The 14395-nt window shown below is 60.9% G+C and overlaps 1 protein-coding gene across 2 annotated transcripts in view; it reads right to left on the bottom strand.

Annotated features, from left to right (window-relative positions):
- The window catches only part of RXRA (retinoid X receptor alpha), a 93046-nt gene that overhangs the window by 24010 nt on the left and 54641 nt on the right, over positions 1 to 14395 (bottom strand). For both annotated transcript variants that reach the window (XM_032200618.1, XM_032200620.1), the window contains exons 2-4: positions 8942 to 9207; positions 4109 to 4259; positions 3041 to 3220 (exon numbers count right to left, since the gene is read on the bottom strand). In XM_032200618.1, the coding sequence (XP_032056509.1) occupies positions 3041 to 3220; positions 4109 to 4259; positions 8942 to 9207 (597 nt within the window). The remainder of the gene's footprint in view (positions 1 to 3040; positions 3221 to 4108; positions 4260 to 8941; positions 9208 to 14395) is intronic.

The following is a 14395-nucleotide window of genomic DNA, read 5'->3' as shown; positions in this document are numbered from 1 at the left end:
GCAAACAGCCACCCCCACAGCAATAATCCCTGCATTAGTCAAGATCCCTGATGGTAATCTCACTTCTGTTGACTATCCGGTATTCAGTGGGAGACAGAGTGCAAAAACCAAAGGCTCGCACAGCTGGCAGTAATTCACAGGGGAAAAATGCTCCCAGTCACTTATTTATCACCGCCTCAGTACCTCGGAACCCACGAGGCTCGGGCAGCATCAGCATCTACCAGCATCCATCCCACCCTTCCCTTAACGGGGAGCAGCCAGAGGTGCACACTCTAGGAGGAATCCTCCACTTCTGCAGGTTTTCACCCCTCGAAGCCAATATCCCCCAGACCTGGCTGGAAAAGCAAAGCCTCCCGGCACAGAAGCAGCACCCTGTCCTTCCAGGAGCACATCCCGAGCTCCCTCCACTGCAGCCACGTTGCTTCCCCTGCCCTGGGATTCCCCCTGGAATTGCAGGGATCCCCCCCTGGAGCACAAGGTTAGGGTCCGTCTGCCCTTGGCACAAGCACCTGGAGCCCCCCGGGTGCTGGGAGCTCAAAGCCAACCCATCAGCTACGTGAGGAGCCTTTTAACCCTCCTTGCACCGGGTTTTTGGGCAAGCCCTGCAGCCCTCATCTTCCCAGTGTGGCTCTGCAGCTCACAGCAGCGCCCGCTGCCACACAGGATGTGTTTTAGTTCTTCACCGGAGCGCTTAGCCCTTAGTTTGGAGGGTTTTACTGCACTTCCACGACATCCAAATACCTTTGGGCTACAGGAGAGAGACTTTCCCAGCAGGAGTCTGGTATGCGTTTATGTAGCTATAAATTAGGTCTCCAGAGCGAGATATTTTTTAAGGAAATGAGGCCCATTACCCCGGCTGTTACTTAAAAGATGGAACAGTTTACACGAGAGGATAAAAAGCCAGCTTTGTTGTTAAGCGAGCATTTGGGCAGAAGGAATTACCGTGCGGGATTTAGCCCAAAGCTGCTCCCCAAAAGAGAGGCGGCGTGGAGACGGCAGGGCTGCCGTGAGGACAAGGCTCCTGGCTGGCCCTGCAGGACAGCAGTGAGCTGGGATGGATGCAAGGGGAAGGAGATACTCTGCTGGCACATCAGGTGGGTAATCCCACGTGAAATCCGGGAGCTTCTCGAAACCAAAGCTCAGCAAGCTCCAACTTCTCTCTTTCAGGTCTGAAACCAGCCCTGGGACATCTCCAAACCTGGCAGGAGGCGCTGAGCTGCCAGGCTTGTAACAGGAGAGATCTTTATCTGGGGACCAGGGCAGCTATCCCAGCTTTCCCTACGCGGGGTTTTTACCCCAAACACCCGCTGGCTGCCAACACAGCGGGATTTTCCCCTTCTCCAGAGCTCTCCTCGTGCAGCGCCGGCAGCAGATCAGCCCGCGCCGCCCGAGCGCCCTCGTGGAGTTCCAAAGCTCCCATCTGTCACACTTTTTAAATAATTGGCTGATCGTTACGAATTCATTCGGTATTCATTGTGATAATGTTAATCAAGATGAATTAATAGAGTCCTCCTACTGTACGCGCTCCCCGGGGAATTCCACCGCCACTTAGAAATTAATTAATAGGGCTATAATTTTAATGGTGCTGCCCATGCAATCCCCGCTAACGGTAGGCACGAGGCAGGTGCCCGATGGCAGGAGATCAGCGCGGGCGAGCCGAGGGGAAGGAGATGAGCAGGATCACAAACGGCCACGGGCTCTGCCCGGGTGGATCTGTCTGTAGGGTTTTGCCTTTCCCCTGCCCCACAGCCTGCCTGCAGCCCTGCCGTGCAGCCGCTCATCTCCATGCGCTTCTCCTGGATGTGTGTCCTGGTGGTCTGAGTGGGCTGCACCTTGTGTGCACCAGTTTTCTTCTCCAAGGAGAAGTTTGCCACGGAGAAATCCCCTCTCCAATGAATATTTGCTGGGGGTGACGGTGGGGAGGGAGCCGGGAGCACCCCAAGCTCCACCCAGGGGTGTCTCTCAGAGGTACCCGCTGTGCATCGTGTTCCTAACAAAAGCAACGTGTCCACCCCCTCAAACCACGCTGCTCCACCAAACGAGGCGTCTGCCCGCAGCCACGCCTGGCAGAGCCACCTCCCCGTGCACAACCCATCACTGTTTGGGGCAGAAAGCCACGTTTTTGAGCTCCGAAGGATGAAACTCCATGGGGCCAGGGAGAGCAGGGGTGCATTTCGTGCCCGGGACAAGACCAAGAGCTCTCCAAAAGGACACGGCGGGAGCACCACTCGCTGCAGCCGGCAGAGGAAGGGCTCTGCCCGCCTGCCCCAGGCCAGGGTGCTCGGCAGATGTAAGGGGAGAAGGCACCGGAGACCTGAGCAGCACCCAGGGGTCATTTTCACATCGCCTCTGCTAAAAGCCTATTCTGCCAGCAGTTTGAAAGAGGTGCAGTCAGCATTTAAAAAGAGCATTGAAAAGAAGCCCTGCCAGGGAGTTTCAGATCCTACATTTACATTCCAGTAAGGGTAGGGGAGATCTTTTTACAAGACTGAATTTCCTTTATCCTCCCAGGAAGAAAAAGAAAAAAAAAAAAAACAGTATCGCTACTGCTAGGGAATTTTTCTGGGTTAGGGCAGCAGAGCCCTGAGACGAGGCCGTGTCCGCAGGCAGCCGAGCAGGGCGATAACTCCCCTCACCCCAACAGCCACCCCGTGAGAGGTGTGAAAGATAAACAGCGAGCCGCTGGGACGCACCAGCTGCGGGAGCCTCTCCGAGGCAGCAGCACAGTAACCGTGGGCTCTTTGTGCGCAACGTCCCCTGCCCAGCTCGGGGTTTGCAGGGCTCAGCATCCCGGGCTGCATGGGATGGAAAGGCAAAGCCAGGTTTGTCCCCCAAAACGTGCCCCAGCAGCTTTCTCACCTCTCTACAGGGAAAGGAAAGGTGGGAAAGGAAAGCTTTTGGTGCATTTTCTACCATAAAATAACCCCAAAATGAGGAGAGCGAGCTCCCCGGCAGCGTGCCGGAGCCTCCCGAGGAAGGACAGGTGCCTGCAGGACACACAGCACCCTTGGGTGCCCGGGCCAGGCTCTCCCTGCCTTACCTTCTCGCTTCATCCCCATGGCAAGACACTTCTGGTAGCGGCAGTACTGGCAGCGGTTGCGCTGGCGCTTGTCGATCAAGCAGTCCTTGTTGTCGCGGCACGTGTAGGTCAGGTCCTTCCGCACCGTGCGCTTGAAGAAGCCTTTGCAGCCCTCGCAGCTGTACACCCCGTAATGTTTACCTGCAATGGGGACAGGACTTGGGTTAGGGGATGCACCGAGGGTCCCCGGGGGCATAAAGATGCCCCAGGGACCCGCAGCTCTGCCCAGGGCAGTGCGCGGAGGAAGCTGAGGCTTCTTGGCACGGTGACCATGAGCTGAAGGGCAGCAGCTTTGCCTTCACTTGACTTCCAGAGCATCCGAGAAAGCCAGAAAAAGCCCCCACCATTTTGGAATGAAACCAAGGGAGATGCAGCACAGCAAAAAATGGGGGCACGTCCCTGTCACCCCGTTCCCCCTGGGCACCCCACGCCGCACACGAGGCTCAGCCCGCTCCGCCACGCGCCCCCCTCCAGCCACCGAGCCCGACAGAGCAAGGAGGGGTCCCCAAGGACCTCCAAACCCAGACGCCAGAGCAATTAGGGAGCAGAAAGCTTTTAAAATAGCATGAGAATAAAGGGAATTAGCACATCTTTATCTCCCATGAGTGGAGAGGCTCCATGCGAAGCACATCTTTTTATCTGGTGCTATGTGATGAGACCAGCTACGGATCAAAGGATGCGGAGAGAGGGACGCTCAGCTAATGCCCGGCCTTCTGAGGGGCAGCACTGCTTAGGGCCGAGGATAAAACACCGCTGGCTAAGCTGTGACCTGGGGGATTCACTCCTCCGAGGAGCCGGACAAATTGTTTACTTCTCTCCTTACCGTCAGGGCATGATGAAGAATGGGAGAGGTCAAAGAGCCGCGGCGAGCACATCTCACCTGGCTCGTGACAGCGCCCGCCTGAGAGCAGACAGCCTGGGGAGGCTTTTGTATAGGGTTTTTTTTTGTCCCTTTGTGCCCCGGACACGATGCAAAGCCTCGCTGTGCTCGTGCAGGACAGCAGCACCCGGCACAGGGACCAGCCGTACCTGAAGACCTGTCCCCGCAGATGGCACATATGTGCTTGGTGAAGGAGGCCATCGTTCCTGAGGGATGTGCTGGCACTTTGAGGACCCCGTTGAGCCCCAGGGGGGGCTTGATGTCTTCGGAGCTGCTGACGGGGTTCATGGGCGAGTTGAGCTGTCGAGACAAAAGCAGGGCACTCAGCAGGGAGCAGGCGGGACGTGGGGGCTACGTTTGGAGTAGGGGACAACCCTCAAACGGGGAGCACCACAGTTTAAAACCCACATCCGCAGCGCTGAGCCAAGAGGATTTGGGCACCTGAGACCAGAGACCAAAGCCCAGGGGCTCGTCTGCTGCCCTGGCTCGGAGCTGGTGGCAGGGGGACACCGGGTCCTGCTCCCAGCACCAGCCCCATGGGAGATGCTCCGGCATGGATTAACGTGAGGCTGAGCTCCTTCTGTGCTGCCCAGCACCACGGGACAGCCCGCATCTCCTCGTGCTCCCCAGCCCTCCCCCTGGTGTAAAGGGCAGGGAGGATGCTTGGCAGCGACAGCTCGTGGGAGCGAGCGCCTGCAGGGATGACAAAGGCCAGGACACGAGCGCTTTCGCTCGGCAATTTATAGATCTCCTTTTAGCATTCTCTCTCTCCCAAGGAAAGCTCCGCAGCAAATAAATAGATCCCAGCTGCAGCGGGGCCTGGCTTTGCAGAGCTGGCAGGCGTGGGACACCGCTCGGCGCTCTGCAGCCCCCCGGGCTCCCATCCCGACCCTGCCGAGCCCAACAGGCAGGGAAGGAGGAGGAGAATTAAAAGCAGCAGCCGGGACATGGGTGCTGGCGAGGATTCCTGCTTTATATCACAGGCAGGGCCCCGTGATCCCCCCAAACACAGGGGGAAACTGAGGCACGGAGATGGAAGGGGGACCCGTGGCGGTATCACAGCAACCTGTGCAGCTGGGGCTGATCCACACCAGCTCTGCCATCCGCGCCTCTGCCCGAGGCTGCACGCCCCTCACAGCCCGCTGAGGCATGAAGGGAAGGTGTGAGAGGACGGAATTACAGCCCCAGCCTCCGAGTTACAAGCTGGCGGCCTCATCTCAGCAGCCGTCCGTGCCTTCACAGCCTCGGGGGTTTTCTTTGCGTCAGGAGGTCGAGCGGATTTTATGCACCGTGTCACCAGAAAGACCTTGCTGCACGCTGCTCCGTGCCGCTGCCACGATGCCCTCCCTGCTCAGCCCCATCGAGAGGGGCCAGGGACACAGCAGGGTCCCCTGCCCAGCCCAAGGGGGGGTTTATCCGTGTCCCTGGGGTGCACGGAGCCAGGCTTGTTCAGCTCCAGAGAGCAGCGAGGAGCGGTGCCAAGGACTGCAGCAGAGCCCCCAGCCCTGCCAAGTACTAAATCCAGGTGGGATCCGCAGGATTTGTGCTTCGCGTTGTTGTCTCTCTCCTCCCTTAATAGAGACGCTCAGCAATTGCACTTGTCACAAATTAATTCAGGGAAGTCCCAGGGCTCGCGATCCGTCAACGAGACGAGCGCAGCCGCTCCTCTGCCTTTCAAGTCTCCAGGCTGGTGGGGAATATTTGGCAGGCAGCTGACTAATAACCGCAGAGCGGAGCGAGGCAAACCCCCCCCTGGAGAAATGTGCAGGGTTTTCCTCTCCTGCCCTGCCCGTGACAGATGAGGAAACCAAAGGCAGCGGGACCCGGAGCCGCGCTCCTGGCTCTCAGCTGCTCGGGGCCGTTCGGTTCCACCACGATGGGGCAGGGAGGGGGCCGGGAGCATCGCCCTTTGGGGCCTGACAACACCAAGGAGAAAGGCACGAGCTACCTGCAGAGGCACTGCAGCAGCACGTCCCTCCACGGTTTTGGGGTCACTGTCTCGAGCAACGCTCCCTGGAGCACTTTTTTGGGAACAGAGCCATTTGCCAGGTGCCGCGCTCTCACCTGCCGCCGCAGCCGGGGCAGAGGATTTCAGCTGAAGATAAACCATCCTCCACCACATCCCCCAGCCCCAGCAGCCCACCGAGCCCATCCGAGCATCCCTCTGGGGGGGTGTCCAGCAAAACGAGACGTGGAGAGAGCATCACCTCGCCCCTACCCCAGCCCTCGGGGGTGCCACCGCCCCCCTGGGCATCAGCACGACGCCCGCCGGGGCTGAGTCAGCCCCGGGCTGGGAGGAGAAGTCCTGGGTTCCTCTTGCAGCACCCGCCTGGGTTTCGCCAGAAGCCCCACGTGTGCTGCGGGGTTCCCACGTGTTCTGTGGGGTTCCCACGTGTTCTGTGGGGTTCCCACGCCGCCCCGGCGCCGGCCCCGCTCCTTCCCCTCGTGGCTGGCGCGGAGCCGGCAGCACGTGCCGCGGGAAGCCCGCACGGCCCCGGCCCCGAGTTTCTGCTCCCCCTTCCCCGGGCAGGATGGCTCCAGCCCTGCGAGGCAGCCGGGGACCCAGGGGAACTGCTGCTCCGCTTCCCGAATGACGTGGCAGCCCCGTGCGCTGGGACTCCTCGGCTCCTCTCCTTTCCCTTTTTAGTTCATTGCGCCGGGGACCGAATCCTGTCCCCTCTGTTCCACTGGCAACCTCCTTTTCGGAGGCTTCCTCTTCCAAAAAAAACAAAAAAAACAACACCCTACTCTTTCTGCAGCCCCCCTGGATTTACAAAGAGCCCTGTGCCAAGGCAGGGAGCAGCCCTGCAGAAGCCTGATCCTGCTCCTGGCCTCTCCCTGCTCATCCCCGGGCTGCTGCTGGCTGCGAGCAGCAGAGCAGGAGGGAGAGGAAGAAACATCCAGCGTGGGAAGCCCCTCCCTGTCATCTCTTACTGAAAATACTTTTTTTTTTTTAATTATTATTATTGTTTTCCCAGAAACTTTAAGAGGTCTTAAAGATGTGTTAAATCCCAGTAAACAGCCTCAGGGTCGGGCTGGGGCTTTGCTCCCCGCTGCAAAGCGCCCTGGGGCTTTCCGCCGGCACATGCCTGGCTCCGTGCGAGCACCCAGCTCCCCAAATCCCCCCCTGGGGAGCAGCGAAGGGTCCCTGGGTGCTGGGGACCCCCTTGTAGGGCATCCTGGCTGCTGGGCTGCGTTTGGAGGCTCTGCGAGCTCCCAGGCGGGGAGGGGATGCTCGGGGTCAAGGCTGACGTCTTGTGCGGGGCCGGAGGCGTGGGATGAAACAGAGAGGGACAGTGGCCCGAATCCGGGGAGCTGAGGGCTCCTTCCAGCCCAAATTTTGGGGAGCTGAGGGCTCCATTCCCACCCTGATGCCGGCAGGAGCTGGGGAAGAGGCTGAAGAGGCCTCAGCGTCCCCGTTGCCCTTCTGCTCCGCTGCTTCCCGCGAGGCAACGAGGCATGGCCTGATGGCAAGTGGCACCCGCCAGCTGACACCGAGCTCCTTCCATCAGGGCCGGCCCCACCCGGCGGCTGGGGCCGCACGCCTCATTACCCCCTTCCTCCTCCTCCTCCTCCTCCTCTTCCTCCTCCACGGGCCCAGGTAGGCCCCAGCCCGCTGCCAGGGCCCTGAGGCGCCCAGACAGGGGACAGCCGGCAGGAGCCAGCGGGTTGGAAACCTCCTCGAGGAAAAACCACCTCAGACACGTCCGCGGCTGGGCTCGGGGATGCTCCCCGGCACCATCCGACCGCGCTCTCGCTTCCCCTTTTGTCACCCCGCCGCTGGGTTTTATTTCGGTTCCTCCGGCCCCTCCACCCCTAAACCACCCTGTGCCCTTCAATCGAAGCCGGGGCCGCGTCACCCCCTTCCTCCCCCCCTTTCCCCGCTCCTTCCCCACCCTTTTGATGCTCTCCCGGCCCCTTTGGCTCTCGCTGCCCCTTCCCCAGGAGCCGTTTCAGTTCCCCCTTCCCTCGGTCACGGGATGGGAGGCGGCACTGCCACCCTGCCCCTTGGCTCTGCTCCGGGCAGGGGCAGCTCCCCACAAATTTATGGGGTCAGGGGCTGGATCCGGCATGGGGGAACCCTACAGCCACCTCCCTGCGGTGTGGGGTGGTCCCGGGGCTGGCTGACACCGCCGGCACAGCGCGTCCCTCCCCGGCCCCGGGCAGAAAAAACCCCTTCTTGCTGGAAAGCAATCAGGCCCAGATTTAAAAATAAAGGTGCCGGCAGGTGCTCGACTCCCGGCGAGGGCTCGGAATAAATAACCCAGCAGTGAGTGGCAGGTGGCAGCCAATTCCTTAATCTGCCCTTTTACTAAACATATAACGTGCGAGCAGCCAGCAACAGGTGGCGGGGGCTGGCCAGCTCGCCCCGATCCTGCTATTTTTAAAAAGAGCTTATCTCTCCCCCGTTGGAGGTTGGTTTTTTGTTTTTTTTTTTTTTTTACATAATCTTCAGCCAACCAACACTGGTTCCTCCCTCCGTGAGGGGCAGGAGGGGCAGCGGGTAGGGGAGCCCCCCGGTGCGTGCCTCCGGGACCGGGGACCAAGAGGGGATGTGCGGGGTCCCGGGGAGGGGACAGGGCAGTGCCAAGGGGGGCTCCAGCCCCTCTGCCCGAGCTCAGCCCATCCCCAGGAGACCCAGGGGCAGTCCCTGCTCCCGTTTCACTCCCATCTAGGAGCGGGGGGGGCCAGGCGATGGCAGCTGACGGATGGGTGGATGCTCTCCAGCCCTGCGCCCCCGCGGTCCCCAAACCCTGCCGGAGCAGCAGGGCGCCCCGGCTTCATTTCCCCCTTGGGCTTCTGCTTTTCGCCACCCTTCGGCGCCTGCCCGCCTCTCCGGGGATGTCTGCGAGGGGGTTTTGCTCCCCGTGCTCGCTTGGGCAGCACAACGGGGCCAGGATCATCCCCCCCCACCCCTCCCCGGCTGTGTCCTTGCCCCTATAACGGAGCAGCGGCCACGTCCCCATCCCCTTCCCCTTTACCTGCGGGCTGCTGGTACCGAATCCCAGGCTGGGCGTGGAGGGGACGGACATCGAGTGCGGGCCCATGGGGGAGCTGATGACGGAGAAGGGGGGCCCCATGCCGTTGATGGGCGAGCTCAGGGTGCTGATGGGCGAGTGGAGCTGACCCGGGGAGCCCAGCGAGGAGCCGATGCCCGGCCCGATGGACGGGTGGAGGGAGGGGGTGGCCATGGGGCCCCGGCTGGTGGGGGAGTTCAGGGACGTGGAATTGACTTGGTTTGAGAAATCTGCAAGAGAGGAAGAAGACAGCGGGGTTTCAGTCTCCAGCCCGGCGCAGGCTCTGCCCTCAGCGAGCCCCAGCTGCTTCCCGACACCCCCAAACTCCTTCTGCCCTGCTTCCCAACCCCCCTGCTGCTGCACGACCCCAAATTCAACACAGAGAGCCTCCAGACACGGTCGTCACTGCCTTCCTCCCCCTTCACCCTCTGTACCCAGCCCTAGCCTCTGCCTGGAGGCAGCATCGCCCCCAGGAACGGGGCGCCCCCCTCCCACCCCACAACACACCCCAAATCGGATCTAACGGGGCTGCTCGAGGCACGGGACAGCAGGGACCCCAGCAGCACCCCAAAAACCAGGGGTGGTGGTGCCGGGGGGGTTGCACGGCAGAGGCTGGTTGGGTTTCTGCGTCCGACCGGCTCGGCCGTCCCAGGGGAGCAGGAGGACGGGGGGGCAGGAAGGGGGGGGGGGCATTTAAAAATAGCCGCCCGATTCTCTCTGGAGAGGAGACACGGAGCCGTTCCTGGCACATTTCCTCCTCATCCTGTCACGCTGCCTGCAAAACAATCCTGGGCGAGGAAGGGGGCAGGCTCGTGGCCCCCCGGGGAGGGCGCAGGGGGGTGGACGGGGGGCGAGCGGTGGGGCCGTGGGACCCCCCAGGACCCCCCCAGGCTGCCCTGCAAACGTGCAGCCAGAGAGGGGCAGGCAGCTGGGTGAGGGGTTGCTTTGCTCACAGGGAGCTGCTGCTGGGGATTCGGGCACGAGAGACCCCCGAGGGCTGCCCCTGCTCGGGGCACTGCCACTTGGAGCCGTGCTGCCCCGGCACCGAGCCCCCCGAGGCGCACGGCCCCCCGCATGGCACAGCCCCCCCCAGCAGGACCCCATCCACCTTCCTCCCTTGTAAGCATCACAGACGCCACATGCCAGGAGAGAGGCTTGCTCCCTGCATGGGTAATTCCTAAAACTCCCAGATAAACGCCAGAAACGGGCTCCCCAAGGTGATGGGGATGCAAAAAAAATGAGGATTAGCCCCAAAGCGGGGACGCATCCAGCTCTGCACACGTGTCCCATCCCATCTTGGCCAGGCAGAGGGGCCACGTGGCCAGACTCAGCACCCAGCCCGGTGCCACCGCCCTGGCACACGTCCCCAGGGACAGGGCCCGCGGTCCCCAGGGGCCTGGCCTCACGTGGGCTCTGGCAGGATGTTGATAGAAGATAACCACCGGCCCTCGCGTCACCCGCGGCAGGATGACGTGCGTGCGGCGCACCAGGAACCCCGGGAAATTCCTCCAGGTTTCGGGGTCTGGTCCCGAGGTTTAGCACACCGGGACCGTGCTCCCCACTTCTCTGCCTTTTGGGTTTTTTTTTACAGGGCTCGGAGCAGGGCTTGGCACCACCAAGTACTCCGGGGACCCGGGATGTGGGCTGCGCTCCTGTGCTTCGCTCCCAGGGGGCAGAGGGGAATGGGTGAAATTTATTTGTGCATCTGGGCATGGGGACCCCGCCAGCCTTGCTCCAGAGGAGCCACACCAACACCAGAAGCTGTGGAGCGAGGCGATGGACAGGGCTGGAGATGCCCTGGGATGAATCTGAGGATGGATGCGCCGGGTCCCCGGCCCCAAAGGCGCACGGAGGAAGCAGGCACTTGACCTGGCAGCGGGGGAAAGGAAGCGCCCCACGGCCGTGCCTTTCCCATCTCCTCAATATCTCAGGCAGCGAAGCAGGCGAGGTCAGGGGCGGGTTACTGGCGACCAGCCCGTGCCTACTCGAGCACATCAGAAAGCAAAGCACGTGCGGGGCCTCAGCCGCTGTCCCGGCACCTCTCCCGAAATCAGGTCCCCCAGAGCAGGAGCGGGGAGCAGCTCCCCAGCCCGCGCCCCCTGCCCGGCCCCCTGCACCCATCCTGTTTACGCGCTTCCCCCGGCAAGCAGGCGCGTTCCCCGGCACCCACTGAGGAACTGGGTGTGCTGCCGATGGCTGGCGTGGAGAAACACGGCCAGGCAGCAAAAAAAAAAAAGCCACGAGGAGAGGCGGGGAGGAGGAACCTTGCACGCCACAGAGAAGCCCTCATGTGTGCACCCGGCTGGAGGAAAACCAGAGAGACACACGGCTCCGAGCACCCTGCAGCTAGCAGCTGCACTTCCACGCAGGACTCCTTCCTAGGATGCTAAAATCCTGGCAGCCAGGCTGAGGAACAATCCTTCATCTCAACAAACTCAAGCAAAAAAACCACCTCGGTTGAAGGTCTCTGGAGCAAACCAGGGAAGGTTTTTTTCCCCGGTGCCATTTTGGCTCGAGCAGCGCGAGGCTTTCCACTTTCCTTGCGGAGTTTTGCTGTTTGAAGCTGCTGTGTGTGACTATCTCTTGACCAAAATAAACTCCGTGCCTGTTTCTAAATACAAAAAAAAAAAAAAAAAAAAAAAAAGTTCCCTAAGCATTTCCCCTCCTGCCGCACCCATAAATTGCAGCTATTTTCTCTGTGCGGCCTTTGTTTAAACACAACGACCTCTATATATCTTCTGAGATGCCCCATGGCAGTTGGGAGATCAGAACCGAGCGCTGCTCAGCAGCTGAGGAATTTGCAGGGAAGCTCTTTTCCTTCTCCGAACGACGAACCCGCGAGCCACAGAATTCGGAGGGGAATTTTCCCAAAGAAGAAGACCTTCGGGGCAGCCCACGCGCTCCACTGACAGCAGTGGGGTCACGGAGCCGTGTGTGCGCTCTCAGCTCTCCTCCACGGCCGAGGAACTTCCATCAGCTCTGGCCGAGGAATTATTTCAGCTCCAGCCTCTGCAGGGAGCGATCCGGCCTCGAGGCCAGGAGCCTGACCCCGGTTTTGGCCGGCAGGGTGCTCGCCGCAGCCCTCCACAACACCGCTTCTGGGTGCCACCACCCCTGCTTCTCGGGTGGGGAAACCGAGGCACAAGAAAGCCTCCGGCCCGCTCCTTGACACCCATTTCTGCAGGAGCAGCAGGAGGCCGAGGCCGAGGAGGCACCCGGCCGGCACCAGCGGGGCACGGCGTCCGCGACCTTCCCCAAGGTCACGAGGGAAACCGGAGCCAAAGCCCGGAATAGATCCCGGGGACGGCAAGACCCAGGCTAGCATCTCGGCTGCTCAATCAACCTCCCCTGTAATTTATTATTTTATTTTTTTTTCCATCTTCCTGGCTCGGCGCCAGGCAGCGCTCCTTCGCTATTATTAATTTCCAATACGGCAAGGAAAAATCTCCCAAAAACATTTGTCCCCGTTCCCATCCCGCGGCGCCAGCCGCTCGGAGCAGCCCGGAGCACGGCGCGTCCCTCCGCAGCTTCTCCGCTATCTTCCATCCCCCTGGCGTGCCTGGGGCCACGAGCACAAAGCCCAAATTTCCTTGTTCCCCATGCAGCCCCCACGGGCAGGTTTCAGCCCCCGGGACCGCGTTTGCTGCTCCCTGCAGAGCTTTCCTCTTGCATTTCCCCCCCCGGCGCCGTGTGTCTCATCGCAGCGCCGCTGCTCCGCCGTCTTAAACAGCCCGGGAGCTTTGCAGCCTCCAGGAGAGAGGCGATTTGAACCCCCCCAGCCCACAAAACGTCCCGCAGCAGAAACAATTACAACAGCGCAGGGGGGATTTTTTTTTTTTCCCAGGATAGCTCCTTTGGACCAGAATGAACTGTACCAGCAGCAGCTTTCGCCCCTATAATCTCCGTTTCTGCCTAAGAGGCTTTGCCAGTAAAACTACAGTGACCCAGCTCTGCTGGAAAACCTTTTCTAGCCTATCCCCGGTGCTGAGGCAGAAGCTGGGCGCTCTGCCCCTGGCAGAGGGGAAGCTCAAAGCTGTGTCTTTGAGTTACCCAGAGGAGAAGAAGCCACATTTCTCTGTGGCCGAGGCGTCAGAGCCAGGCATGTGCCCAAGCAGGGCCCCGTGGCTGTGGCTGGGGGAGAGCCCCAGCTGAGGCCGGCTGAGATTCAGAAAAGCGCCCACACCCCCCGGGCTTCCGCTATTTTTATTTTTTTTATTATTTATTTTTTTTTTCTCAGCACCTCTTCCTCCTTAATCAGCAAGAAGATCAATTCTGGGTATTGCACAGCAGGAAATTCTAAATTTGGGCGGCCGCTCCCTTCCGCAGCGCAGCCCTGGGCGCTGCGGGGCCGCGCTCGGAGAGGGGGCGAGGAACCAGCAGCAGGGACCAGGTTTTTGGAAACCTCCTCCCTGGTGCTGGGGCCGGCCAGGTGCAAAGCCCCGACAGCCAAAGAAAGGCACGGGAACCCGCGAGGAAATGCAACGTGCCGAGTGCTGTTCCTTCTTCTGGTGCCTCTGCGGGTGGCGAGTTTCCCTGAACGCACTCGGCAGTGAAATCCCTGCCCCGTCTGCCCTCATTCCTGAAAAGCCGTGCAGAGATTTCCTTGTGCCTCCCACCCCAGGAACCTCGGCCGTGGAGGTGTCCGGGCAGCAGCCGATTGACCCCAGTTTTCACCTGAAAACTGCCATGGGAATGCAGCGACCACAAGAGGTCAGATCCTCGCTTTTGTCCCCAAAAGGGACGGTGCTCCCGAAGAGGGAAGGAGCAGTGTTTACGGCACAAGATTTTCAACAGCCCCTGGCCCACGCTCTGAAGTTTGCTCTGAATTTACACCAGTGTGGCTGGGAACGGCCACGTCCCTGCCCGCCCTGAGCCTGCTGCTCCCCAGGATCAGCCCCGTCCCGCGACGTTCCCCAGGCACCAAGGCCAGGGCACCTCTGGGCCACCTGCCCTGCAGCTCTGCGACCTCGGCTCGGAGCTTGCAAGAAGGAGAAGCCAGCCAGGAAGGACAAGAGACGCCCACAGCACGAAACACCCCGCGGTTTTGCACCTAGGGAAACTCTCAGCAGCTCACTCAGCCGTGCAGAGGGACGGAGCAAGAGCGCAGCCCCTACAAATCCCAACAGGGCTGGACGTGGGAACGCTCTGGAGATGCCCTGGGGCCAGCCCCAGGCACTTCGCCCAGCCAGGAGAGGAAACCAACCCCTTCCACCACCCCCCAGGCACACGGCAGAAGGATATCCCGAGGCACCAGAAGACGCAGCTGCCTGGTTTCCCCAACTCCTTCCCAAATTTGCTGCCACGTGCATCCCGCTACCAGGGCGCCAGTGCCGAGCGTTTCTGTAAGGCTCTGGCTGCTGGAACTGTGTGGCTTCACCAAAAAGTCACTTGAATCTATTTCTTTCTAGGCCTTCTCTA

This window comes from Aythya fuligula, chromosome 19 (assembly GCF_009819795.1).
Source record: "Aythya fuligula isolate bAytFul2 chromosome 19, bAytFul2.pri, whole genome shotgun sequence".
Classification (NCBI taxonomy): Eukaryota; Metazoa; Chordata; class Aves; order Anseriformes; family Anatidae; genus Aythya; species Aythya fuligula.
Note: the sequence above shows the minus strand (reverse complement) of the source record. Positions and strands in the feature narration are given on the sequence as shown.